Genomic DNA, 13,506 nt, shown 5'->3' on the forward strand with positions numbered 1-13,506 from the left:
ATACATTTACACAATGGACTACTACTCAGCTATTAAAAACAATGGCTACATGAAATTCGTAGGCAAATGAATGGAACTAGAAAATATCATCCTGAGTGAGATAACACAGTCACAAAAGAACACACATGGTATGCACTCACTTATAAGTGGATATTAGCCCAAATGCTTGGATTACCCAAGATACAATCCACAGACCATAGGAAGCTCAAGAAGGAAGACCAAAATGTGTATGCTTCAGTCCTTCTTGGAAAGGGGGAGAATACTCACAGGAGGAAATACAGGGACAAAGTGTGGAGCAGACTGAAGGAAAGGCCATCCAGGGATTGCCACACCTGGGGACCCATCCCATGTACAGACACCAAACCCAGATACTATTGTGAATTCCAAAAAGTGTTTGCTGACTGGAGCCTGATATAGCTGTGTCGTGAGAGGCTCTGCCAGAGCCTTACTGATAGACATGAGGATGCTTGCAGCTAACCATTGAACTGAGAATGGGGACCTCAATGGAGGAGTTAGAGAAAGGACTGAAGGAAATGAATGGGTTTGCAACCCCATAGGAAGAACAATATCAACCAACCAGACTGCACAGAGCTCCTGGGGACTAAACGACCAACCAAAGAGTTCACATGGAGGGGCGCATGGCTCCAGGTGCATGTATAGTAGAGGATGACATTGTCTGGCATTAATAGGAAAAGCTCTTGGTCCTGTGAAGGCATGTTTCCCTAGTGTAAGGAAATGCCAGGGTGTTGAGGTGAGAGTGGATGGGTGGGCGGGAGTGAAAGCATCTTTATAGAAGCAGGGGAAGGGGGTGGGGGATGGAAGAGGGTGGAAAGGGGATTACATTTGAAATGTAAATACATAAAATATCCAATAAAAAAGAAAAAATATATTGAAGTTAGAATTTGTGTATCCTGCTCCCAATTACACCATAAATATCTTAATGTCAGAGACTCTGGGTTTCTTTTCTCGTACTTCTTTGGAGAGGTAGGTCCTTTTTCCATACATCAGAGATTGACAAGCAGGTAAGCCAGTGTTTCTGGAGCCCGCCTAGCTGAGGAGCACCTTGGACAATATCAGCTTTTGTTATGTGCTACATTGGCGTACACACACACACACACACACACACACACACACGCACCCCACGTACCCACGCACGCATGTGCACACACACACACGAAAACATATTGAGTTATCTTATTTAATAGAGTGCTCAAATAAAGCCAAATGTTATAACACAAGTAAATGGTGTCAGAGACGTCAGGAGACATGGCTAAGATCATTTAGACTCTCAGCATCTTTCCAAGACCAGGGTCTTTGGTTTTTTTTTTTTCCCATTTCACAACCATATCTGAAAAATGCTGCCTTCATCAATCCTGGGATGCTTTCCATTTACACTTCTTCCAGGGAATAGTTCTACAGTCCAAGCATCTTAGAGTGATATGGGTTCCCTCAATGGCATTTCATACATGTGATTGTATTTCAAGCCAGCACTGACTCTAGTCTTCATGCTTATTGCTATCGGGCACACTTTCAAGGATTCTGAGATATTCCAAGTATGTGTTTAGCTGGTTACCCAGCTGGAAACCCTTCTCATTCACATGGGCTTTAGACATAGCAATCTTCCAGTTTGGTAGCTTGGCTTGTTAATTGGCACATTTTCACGAATTAGTTAATAATAGAATGGGCGTAAAAGTTGATTGGATTTACAGTGTTTTGGAGTTGCTGGCAACTGTTTTACTGGATGAATGGGAAATCTACACTAATTGGAAGGCAGAGAAATAGGATTGGCACTACCTGAGCATCTGCAAGGTGCCAGACTTCTTGTAGGTTTCAGGACAGCTGCCACTGGCCATTAGAAAGTCTTTCCTCAGTAAGAAAAAAAAGACACACATTGACACAAATAACCCAGAATAAACCACACAATTAAGAAATTCACAAAGTGAGTGTGCACCAGTTAATGTGTTAACTGATTATTAGACCTAAATATTTATTTCACAGGGCATAAAGTATAATGCCATCCCATGTACAGGAAAGAGTGTTTCAAAGGCATGGATAATCTATATTTGCTCACTCCCCCACCAATACCTAACTTGGTTTCAGAAATTATAACCAGATATGTGGTTGTAATTTTTTTCCAGCCATGGCAATGTAGGATTGAGTAAAGAATGAATCAGATTTTAAAACAATGGGTGATATGTTCATCCCTAAGTTTTCATTTTTTACTTGGCACATTCCTGATTTGTTTATTCACTGAGACAGGGCTTTGCAATGTAGTTCTGGCTGGCTTTGGAAGATACTGTGTAGAACATGGTGGCCTAGGAGTCATAGAGAATCACGTGTTTCTGCCTTCTGAGTCCTGGGATTGAAGGTATCCACCAGTAGCCCAGGCAAGTGCATTCTTTTTAATGCCTTTTGAATGTCACTGATGGCATCACTGATGTGATGATAAAAATCATGGCAATTTTTATCTCTGTCATGATCTTACTTGTTGTATACATATATTTAATTACCACGCCATACCTCATAAGCATGTGTTAATTTTTTTCATGTAAGGTGAAAGGAAATGTTAGCTACTTCAGTTCGATCACTGGAGTTTGTATACACGTATCAAATTATTACAGAAATGTATAAAATTAGTTGGAAAGGAGAAGAAAGATCAACAGGAGTAAGAGAGGAGGTGAATATGATCAACACACAGTATAAACATATATGAATTACTTTGTTAGTTACATGCCAAAACATTGAAAACAAATGGGTAAAGTCCCAGTACTATAGGAAGGGAAACAAAAGTACTTTAAGGGTTTTCTATTGTTGTATTAGGTGTTTTTTTCCTGTTGCTGTTTGCTTCCATAAATGTTTATGATAGCTAGGTAAAGAAGCTAGATTGATGGGTAACATCAGTGAATGCATATTTTTTCATCTTGTGGAAGTTGGCCAATTTGTCCTAATGACAGCATGGATCTCCTGAGGGTATCTTGCTTGGGGAATGTTATAACTGCAACTTGCAAAGTATTTGAAGTAACACAGACCAGGTGGTATAGATGCTTCTAAGGAAGATAAATCACACTTTTGGTTTTCTACTGCAAAATAAGCAGAAAATAAATTTATCTTTGATATAAAAATAACAAGGGGGGATGGACAGAGAGTCCAGGAGATAAGAGTATGAAGTGCTTTTAGAGATAACCCGAGTTCAATCCCCAGCATCCACATTGGGATGCTTACTTTCCCTTATCACACGAGCAACAAGGGATCCAACAGCACTGGCCTCTATGGACATACATACATACATACATACACACAGACACACCACGGGGAGGCATACACATGCATATGTAATTAATAAAAATTAAAAGAAGTAAAGTAAAATAAAAGAAAAACAACCAAGATAAGAAACAAAATCTCTGAAACAGAATTTCTTAATCTCTTTGTTGTTACGGGGATATGATACGTTGTAATATGGAGGAATTTCTTCTCTACAGACTTAAGACTTTGAAGTCCAAGGTCAAAGCAAAAGCGTCCACAAATGGCTTCCCGGCTGCATTGTGGCCTGGTAGAAGGGGCAAGGGTGGGGGACGGAAACTGTAGGCCGACCTCATCTTTCTATAAGATACCAATTCCACTCATGAGTCACTCCCTCAAGACCTAATCATGTGTTAAAGATATCACCTCTCAATGCTGTCAGAAGGACAATAAAAATTCTGCATGATCGGAGTCCCGCGTCGGCCAGTGTGAGAAGCAGCGAGTAGGCGACGCCGCTGCAACTGCGGCGCGTCCGATCTCCGGGCCGTGCGTGGCCTCACTGCCGGGAACCGCGCCCCAGTTATTTTCTCCAGAAAGAAGAAAACATTGATACCTTGCATCCTGGAAGTTCATTTAGGAATCTGAAATCAGGGACTTCTTTATAATTTGGACATGGCTAATCGAGGAGCAACAAGACCCAACGGGCCAAATACTGGAAATAAAATATGCCAGTTCAAACTGGTACTTCTAGGAGAGTCTGCTGTTGGCAAATCAAGTCTGGTGCTTCGCTTTGTGAAAGGCCAATTTCATGAGTTTCAAGAGAGTACCATTGGGGCTGCCTTTCTAACCCAAACTGTGTGTCTTGATGACACAACAGTAAAATTTGAAATATGGGATACAGCTGGCCAAGAACGGTATCATAGCCTAGCACCAATGTACTACCGAGGAGCACAAGCCGCCATAGTTGTGTATGATATTACAAATGAGGAGTCCTTTTCGAGAGCAAAAAACTGGGTTAAAGAACTTCAAAGGCAAGCAAGTCCTAATATTGTGATAGCTTTGTCAGGAAACAAGGCTGACTTAGCAAATAAAAGAGCTGTTGACTTCCAGGAAGCACAGTCCTATGCAGATGACAACAGCTTATTATTTATGGAGACATCAGCTAAGACACCAATGAATGTAAATGAAATATTTATGGCAATAGCTAAAAAGTTGCCAAAGAACGAACCACAAAATCCAGGCGCAAACTCAGCCAGAGGACGAGGAGTAGACCTTACTGAGCCTGCACAGCCAGCCAGAAGCCAGTGTTGTAGTAACTGAACTCCAGTGTCAACTTCCTAAATGGCAAAAACCATGGAATTGGGAGCATTTAGCCGGCCCAGTGTGACTTCCAAAAAGAGACTATGGTAGAATCAAGTTTCTAATACTGAATTATTTTGAGTGTTTTGAACTTAATTTTTAATAACATGCATGTGTTCCTCCAGCAGTAGAAAGGAAAATGAGAACTGTGTATACACTTGTTCCATGGGAAATTGCAGGGGAACAGTTCATCTCCAGTGGGTATGGACCCACTCTTAACCCACCCAGTCTCCAAACTGGGATGATAGTCAGGTATGGAAGATTCAAAATTACTAATGTATGCTTTAGAAAAACATTTTTAGAAGACTAAAAATATTTATGCTTAGCAACAAAAGCCAAGCAAATGGTAATTTTCTTTGATTGTCTTAAAAAGCCTACATTTCACATATTAATAAAGTAATCCCAAGAAAACAGTCCTATATCTCCAGAAGGAAGGAATATTGGTGGCATCTTAATTTTATTCAGTCATGTTACTTCTTAAAATTTAATTGAAGAAAAAAAAGTCATGTAACCCCATCCTGTTTTAGGAATATAAAAACTGATAAGTGCATTTTAATGGATAGTGGTCCCTTCATAGGAGCTTCTTTTTAAGACAAAGTGGAAACAAACCAGGTATCTGCTTTCTATTTAATCACTGTTGGCTATTACATAGAGGTCTGTCTAGAACAGGGAGGGGGCTCTGCTTCCCTTTGGACATGATTAGTCAGTGCACTAACCATTATGTACATTCAAACTTGATTATTTTAAATATTCAGCTGTACTGTAAATAGAGTACTGCATTGTAGTCTCCATATGTTTATTATTTCCTGTAATATTTAAGAATTGCCTAAACATATACAAAATGTACAGTTACTAAAACAGCTAATTATTTCTTTCTCCCCCTATGAAAGGAAGGGGCTTTGCTGTTCTTACATGCTAGAACCATAATAAACACCGTACTTGCAATTTGTAACGTAAGTATTACAATGTTATTAGTAATCTTGAAGCCTTGTTTTTTGAAGTCCATTTTATTTTAATCAGTATATTGCACTAATTATTTTAGGTATTTTCATTATATGAAATCTACCATGTGTCAGATGATTTAATCTATTTAAGTGTTGATCTGCTAGCAGAACGTGTACATTTTACAGTAACTCAAAATTAGTAAGGAGAACAGCTCACCAGTGTTTAGTTTTATATTGAGGTGCTCAGGTTGGAATAAAGTGGTGTAAAAAGCAAAAAAAAAATTCTGCATGAGATTTTAGAGAAGACGAACCTTCAAGACACAGTATGAAAGCAGCACAAACCAATCCAAAACAAAAGAGCAATAATAAAGGACATGCAGAAGTTAAAGTCACCAGGCATCAAATCACATCCATAAACCCACAGAGTGAAACTTGCCAGTAATGACTCCTAGAAGCTCCTAGTTGGGTCGGAAGCCTCCCCTCGCCTCCTCCCACCTTATTAAACAGGAGATTGGAGTTTTACAGGCTCTGCAATAAATGTGAGTCCTTGTAGTTCCCAGGGTACTTGACAAGGAGTTTCAGCTGTCATTATTTCACCATGACTAGATGGAGTTGGGCAGGAGAGGGAAAGCCAGAAAGGATTTGATTTACCATTGTCCTTGTTCCAGGGTGTCCTTGGCAGTCTGTTTTAGGATGCTCCTCAAGTCACCACAGAAACATCTGCCAAACACTCAACTTAAGGCAAGGCTCACTGGGTTTTTATGCCGTGCTGCAGCACTGGCCTGTTTCTCCAGACTGCAAAGTGAGTTTAGATTCCATTGGAAACTTAGGCGGGGGGTGGGGGGGAGCTTATTTGAAGGCTGGTTGCATAAAAGCTGACACCTGCTACTTGGAATTTTTTAAAAATAATATCTGGTTAAGGGAAAAATGTCAAGGGCTTTTCAAATCTGCATCAATTTGAATAAAACCATTGTCACACTACTTGTGAAAAGTCAAAACACTTTTGGGTGAAGTTGGAATTGATTTTTTTCCCTTTACGGAGATTGGCACAAAAGCAAAACCTTAGAGATCACAATCTGAAGTAATTTTGTGAGAACTGCCCAAGCCCAAATCTTCCAATTAAACTCATGTTCCAGAAGATAAAGCATTTGCTGAATTAGAGTGTCTAATTTGATAGATAAGGGTATCTCTTGCCTTCATAAATATTGTATCAAGAAGTAAAATCAGACAAGGCTGTATTCCTGATAAAGCCATGAAAAGTGGTTAACATATTTTCAAGATAAATCAGTTTGGTTGAGATACACACATGCCATGTTTTCTAGAAAAAAAAGAATGCTACATATTAAAAAGCAACTTTTTTCTGGTTTGCAAATGAACGAAAGTTGTAGATGGATTTAACATGAAAATAAGGTGTGTTGTATATTTTCTTCTAGAATATAAATTTAACCTGAAAAAAGGAAAAGCTTCTCAATGGATTCCAGTTGTCATTGGCTTGATAATTAGGGTTCCAGCCAACTCAGATTATGATCTGTGGTTCCTTAGGTTCTCAAAGGCAACCATCAGGGTTCATAGGAAAGACTTCAATGAGCATAATGTTCATTTATGGCCTTGAGGAAGCATTGAGTAGTGTGCACACCATTAAATATGTTCAATGTCAATATGTATGGTTAGCAATGAGCAATGAAATTATTTGCAAAAGAAGATATTATTTAGTTCTGAGGGTCAGAAGTCATTTAGGTTATGCTCAAAATACTATTGTATTGAGTCCTTAAATTTACCTATCAATCACTCCTTCTAGGTAGTAGTATACTATTACTGTCAACAGAAACATATTGCTTGTCAACTGAAGTAACAAATAAGCTAAGAAAGTTTTCTGAAACCTTATAGGCAGGCTACTTGCTTACCCTCCCCATGTGTAGATAAAATTCCAAGGAAATCTTCTAGGATACACCTAGACAGTTGTACTAAGCTGTGATCTCCTTCCCCCCATTAGATTAATGAGGTTAACTGCTTTAACTAAATGGTCTTTTCTGGAAAGCAGATGGAAGAAATGAAAGGAATTGTGTCACTGTCCTCATCTTGCTTCATCGTGATCTACTACAATGACCTTGATATGACGTGCTCAGAATAAGAGAAGCAAACAAGTAGTCAAGGAATCATAGATGTCTTCCAGTATTCCACGATGACCCTGTGCTAGAATCTGAAAGGATTTATTTCCACCCTGAACCACAATGTCTTCAGCATTAAAATTGGATGTGGATAATTATTCCTTTTAGGTTTTATATCCATGAAGTTTATAAGACCAGGAACCCATTATATTTGAGGACAAGGAGGAACAGAGTAGTCAAGTACACACTGGAACACACAGGCACACACAGAAACACAGACACAGACACAGACACAGACACAGACACACACACACACACACACACACACACACACACACACACACACACACACCCCTGATAAGTCACAGGTGTCAAAACCAGAATTGCTCAGTTAAAGTTACAATACTCTCCTGACATTCTTATTTATATTTTTTTTCTTCTCCATCTTGATTCACTTGGGTATTTCTTATTTACATTTCAATTGTTATTCCCTTTCCCGGTTTCCAGGCCAATATCCTGATAACCCCTCTCTGTCCCCTTCTATATGGGTGTTCCCCTCCCCATCCTCCCCGCATTACCACCCTCCCCCCAACAATCACATTCACTGGGGGTTCAGTGTTAGCAGGACCCAGGGCTTCCCCTTCCACTGGTGCTCTTACTAGGATATTCATTGCTACCTATGAGGTCAGAGTCCAGGGTCAGTCCATGTATAGTCTTTAGGTAGTGGCTTAGTCCCTGGAAGCTCTGGTTGCTTGGCATTGTTGTTCATATGGGGTCTCAAGCCCCTTGAGCTCTTTCAGTCCTTTCTCTGATTCCTTCAACAGGGGTCCCGTTCTCAGTTCAGTGGTTTGCTGCTGGCATTCGCCTATGTATTTGCCATATTCTGGGTGTGTCTCTCAGGAGCAATCTACATCCGGTTCCTGTTAACCTGCACTTTGCTTCATCCATCTTATCTAGTTTGGTGGCTGTATATGTATGGGCCAAGCATTGGGCAGGCTCTGAATGGGTGTTCCTTCTGCTTCTGTTCTAAACTTTGCCTCCCTATTCCCTCCCATGGGTATTCTTGTTCCCATTTTAAAGAAGGAGAGAAACATTCCCATTTTGGTCATCCTTCTTAAGTTTCATGTGTTCTGTGCATCTAGGGTAATTCGAGCATTTGGGCTAATATACACTTATCAGTGAATGCATTCCATGTGTGTTTTTCTGTGATTGGGTTACCTCACTCAGGATGATATTTTCCAGTTCCATCCATTTGCCTATGAATTTCATAAAGTCATTGTTTTGATAGCTGAGTAATATTCCATTGTGTAGATGTACCACATTTTCTGTATCCATTCCTCTGTTGAAGGGCATCTGGGTTTTTCCAGCTTCTGGCTATTATAAATAAGGCTGCTATGAACATAGTGGAAATGTGTCTATGTTATATGTTGGGGCATCTTTTCGGGATATGCTTAAGAGAGGTATAGCTGGGTCCTCAGGTAGTTCAATGTCTAATTTTCTGAGGAACCTCCAGACTGATTTCCAGAATGGCTGTACCTGTCTGCAATCCCACCAATAGTGGAGGAGTGTTCCTCTTTCTCCACATCCTCACCAGCATCTGGTGTCACCTACGTTTTTGATCTTAGCCATTCTCACTGGTGTTAGGTGGAATATCAGGGTTGTTTTGATTTGCATCTTATGAGTAAAGATGTTGATCATTTCTTTAGGTGTTTCTCAGCCATTCAGCATTCCTCAGCTCTGAATTCTTTATTTAGCTCTGAACCCCATTTTTAATAGGGATATTTGTCTCCCTGCAGTCTAACTTCATGAGTTCTCTGTATATTTTGGATATAAGCCCTCTATCAGTTGTAGGAATTGTAAAGATCTTTTCCCAATCTTTCGGTTGCCATTTTGTCCTAACCGCAGTGTCCTTTGCCTTACAGAAGTTTTACAATTTTATGAGATCCCATTTGTTAATCCTTGATCTTAGAGCATAAGCCATTGGTGTTTTGTTCAGGAAATTTTCTCCAGTGCCCATGTGTTCGAGATGCTTCCCCACGTTTTCTTCTATTAGTTTGAGTGTATCTGGTTTGATGTGGAGGTCCTTGATCCACTTGGACTTAAGCTTTGTTCAGGGTGATAAGAATGGATTGATCTGCATTCTTCTACATGCTGATCTCTAGTTGAACCAGGACCATTTGCTGAAAATGCTATCTTTCTTACATTGAATGGTTTTGGCTCCTTTGTCAAAAATCAAGTGACCATAGGTGTGTGGGTTCATTTCTGGGTCTTCACTTCTATTCCACTGGTCTATCTGTCTGTCTCTGTACCAATACCACACAGTTTTTATCACTATTGCTCTGTAATACTGCTTGAGTTCAGGAATAGTGATTTCCCCGGAAGTCCTTTTATTGTTGAGGATAGTTTTAGCTATCCTGGGTTTTTTTCTTATTCCAGATGAATTTGCAAATTGTTCTGTCTAACTCTATGAAGAATTGGGTTGGAATTTTGAAGGGGATTGCATTAAATCTGTAGATTGCTTTTGGTAAAATGGACATTTTTACTATATTAATCCTGCCTTTATTTATATTTTGATGTAAAATAGTTGTTGTTATGCATCTCTGAAGGCAAAAACTGAATATTGAGTAGTTTTCTGCATTTTTGCTTCTTTTATCCCTCTAAATCTTTAAACTAATTTCATTACAAGCAGAATTGAAAATTACATGAAGTATTAGGTAAAACAGCGTGGTATACACAATACTGAATATCTGTTTTATAATATAGTTTCTGGGGATCACTTTTTGCTTCTAGATTTTGCTGCGGTCCTGAAGCAGCAATTTACTTGAGGTCTGTTTTTCTTACTGTTGTTGTACCCCATGAGCTTCTTCTGTGCCCCTAGATCCTCCTTTATTCATGGTTATACATTCTATTACCCCCAAGTTAGAAGAGATTTATGTATTTTCATTTCACTTGTATGAATGTGTTTCTCTATGTATATAATACACCACAAGGATGGATCTTTGTGGGGGCCAGAAAAAAACATTAGATCCCCTGGAACTACAATTATAGTCAGTTGTGAGTTACCATTAGATGTCATTTTGAAAGAAGATGGCAAACTAAGACCCAGAGTGCGGAGTATGGAGTGCCTTGCATACACCAAGCTCTAAGCTGGTTATTAGGTACTCTGGCAAAAGACCTCACCAAGACCACATTAAAGCCTTGAGAGATGAAATATTCTGATTAAACATGTGACGGAAAGCTCAGGAATGCTAAAGGGTTCCTTCAAGTTTGTGCGTCTAAGAAGTAGGACAATGAGGATTTAATCCACATCTGTATGTCGCCAAAGATTTGATTTGACTGAGTAACTTCACCACCTCTCCTCCTGTTACACCCATATGTCACAAAGATTCCAGGTAGATCCAGGCTGGATAATGAAATGATACACTCACTGTGATGATGAATGGATGTGGATTAAGAAAGGGAATAACATTCGAAATGTAAATAAGAAATACTCAAGTTAATAAAGAAAAAACAGAAAAAAAAGAATTCAACTCAAAGTAAGTAAAGAAGTCATTATGAAATTATCTGTTGAAGGGGAAAGAAAACAGATGAACCTAGGGAAAACATCCAGAAACAAGAATATAAATGCCACTAGAACTATTTCCTCACCCCCTAAGCCTGTGTTTGTTCTCATGACTTTTCAGTCCAATGTACTGTCCAGGACCACAGACAGCTACCAAGTACCATTGCTTTGGTATCCAGTAGAAGAGTATTGTGTTGGAATCAGAGGCTTTTGGATCACAGCACAAGGCTTTAATTGGCTGAGCTGGTCCCTCTGTATGACCTGAAATAATGAGCTGAACCTGAGGAAAGAGAGCTGAGCATTCTACTCCACTATAGAAAGAATGACGTAGATCACTATATAGGGCTAGAAAGGGGGTCTGGAACTAATGGAGAGAAAGATTTCTCAGATGGAGAATATCGTGTAGGATCAGTGCTCTAAAAGTCATTTCTTTTTCCTGTAGAGTTACTTTATCCCACCATAGTTTAACCAACAACCTGTTCTTGCTGTCTTATTTCTCTAGCTGCTAGGTAGACAATGGGAGAAGCATTTGCACCTAGTTTGTTTGTGTGTTTCAGTTAGTATTGAATTTAGGGATCCTTGGTTTGGGTTCTTTACCCTAAATTTAAATGGTTCATATTCAAGATAGAGCTTTCAGAATCATAAGGTCCTCGTGCTTTATTTGAAGCCAAACAAGGCATGTCTGGACTTGTGATAACTTTATTTATCTGCATAAAATTCCATGCAAGAGTCTCTATATCTAAAAACTTTTCTACATGTGTTATTGAAAGTTCCTGGGTTAGTCAAATCAGGTGACTTTAAGATGTAGGCTTTCTGGATCAGGAGGTTCGATTTATTTCTAGGACCTGGAGTATAGCAATGGGACTTTGGTTGTCTATCAACAATCATCCATAGCATCCTTTGATCTCATGTAGCAATGCCTAACACATCCCACTTGCATTCTTTGCTGGTGTCCTAGTTTGATTTCTATTACTGTGACGAAACAGAGTTACCAAAAGCAACCTTTGGAGGAAAGGGTTTACTTGGCTAACGTGTCCAAGACTGAAGAAGAGACTGCGGAGGACACTGCACACTGACCTGCTCTGCTTTCGCTTGTTCTGAACATGTCTCCAGGGGTAGCTTTGCCCACGGTGGACTGGAATCTCTCATATCCATATTTAATTAAGAAAATGCCCCTCTCTGTTTCTCAGGCTGTCGGGAAGATGACGGAGATTCAGGCGGAGCGTGCTTACCCAAATCAGCCTACAATCTTTCAAAAGAAGACGTGTGTTTTGCTTGTAGAAACACGCAAGGAAAAACTCCCTCGCTACTACAAAAGTTTTGGTCAGGGTTTCAAGACACCCAAAGAGGCCATTGAAGGCTCCTACAGAGACAAGAAATGTCCCTTCACTGGCAATGTCTCCATCAGAGGTTGGATCCTATCTGGTTTCATGACGAAGATGAAGATGCAGAGGACCATTGTTATCCACCGAGACTATCTCCATTACATCCTAAAGTATATCTGCATTGAGAAGCATCACAAGAACATGCCTGTTCACCAGTCCTCATTTCAGGGATGTCCAGATCAGTGTGACATTGTCACTGTTGGAGAGTGCAGGCCCCTGAGCAAGACTGTACAATTCAATGTGCTCAAGGTTACCAAGGCTGCTGGCACCAAGAAGCAGTTTCAGAAGTCCTAAGGGGACTGTAGCCAACGCCCTAGAATAGTTATTTTCGAACTTCCAAAAAGAAAGGAAGAAAGAAAGAAAGAAAGAAGGAAAGAAAGAAAGAAGGAAAGAAAGAAATAGAAAAAAGAAAAAAACAAAATGTACTACCAGATTTTCCTACAAGCAATCTGATGTAGTGATTTTCTCAGTTAAGATTACACTTCCAGGTTGATTCTAGGTCATGTAAGCTGACAAGACAAACAAACAAATACCACACACACACACACACACACACACACACACACATGTACACACACACGTACACGCACAGACACACACAAGCCAAGACAGCTGGCAATGGTATGCATTGGTGAAATTTTTCTTAGAATCACCTTTAACATATGCAGAATTTTAAATATATTTATAATCATTGTTTTCATTAACTTCCATCAATAATCTTCCCAAGGAAGTATTTTGACAGAAAGATAAATCCTTTAGTAGAGAGAATAATAATTATATTATGAGAAGAAAAATTGGATATCCTAAAGCTATCAATGTGAGAAAAGTTCTGTAAATTTGAGTTATCTGTCAATGTAATGATAGTCAGACCTTTTTTTTTTATTAACTTGAGTATTTCTTATATACAT

General features: G+C 39.5%; 1 protein-coding gene and 1 pseudogene across 1 annotated transcript; both read left to right on the forward strand.

Moving 5' to 3' along the window:
• Window positions 1-3,708: 3,708 nt before the first annotated feature.
• On the forward strand, window positions 3,709-4,622 carry Rab5al1 (Rab5a, member RAS oncogene family-like 1). The gene has a single exon (XM_087584551.1). The coding sequence runs from the start codon at window positions 3,913-3,915 to the stop codon at window positions 4,558-4,560; it is 648 nt and encodes a 215-aa protein (XP_087440677.1). The 5' UTR covers window positions 3,709-3,912; the 3' UTR covers window positions 4,561-4,622.
• On the forward strand, window positions 12,377-12,934 carry Rps11-ps1 (ribosomal protein S11, pseudogene 1; annotated as a pseudogene).

This window comes from Rattus norvegicus, chromosome 14 (genome assembly GCF_021556685.1).
Source record: "Rattus norvegicus strain SHRSP/BbbUtx chromosome 14, alternate assembly SHRSP_T2T, whole genome shotgun sequence".
NCBI classification, from domain to species: domain Eukaryota; kingdom Metazoa; phylum Chordata; class Mammalia; order Rodentia; family Muridae; genus Rattus; species Rattus norvegicus.

Coding starts and splice junctions, on each gene's coding strand:
- Rab5al1 (XM_087584551.1), top strand. CDS start 3,913: ATGGCTAATCGAGGAGCAACAAGACCCAACGGGCCAAATACTGGAAAT.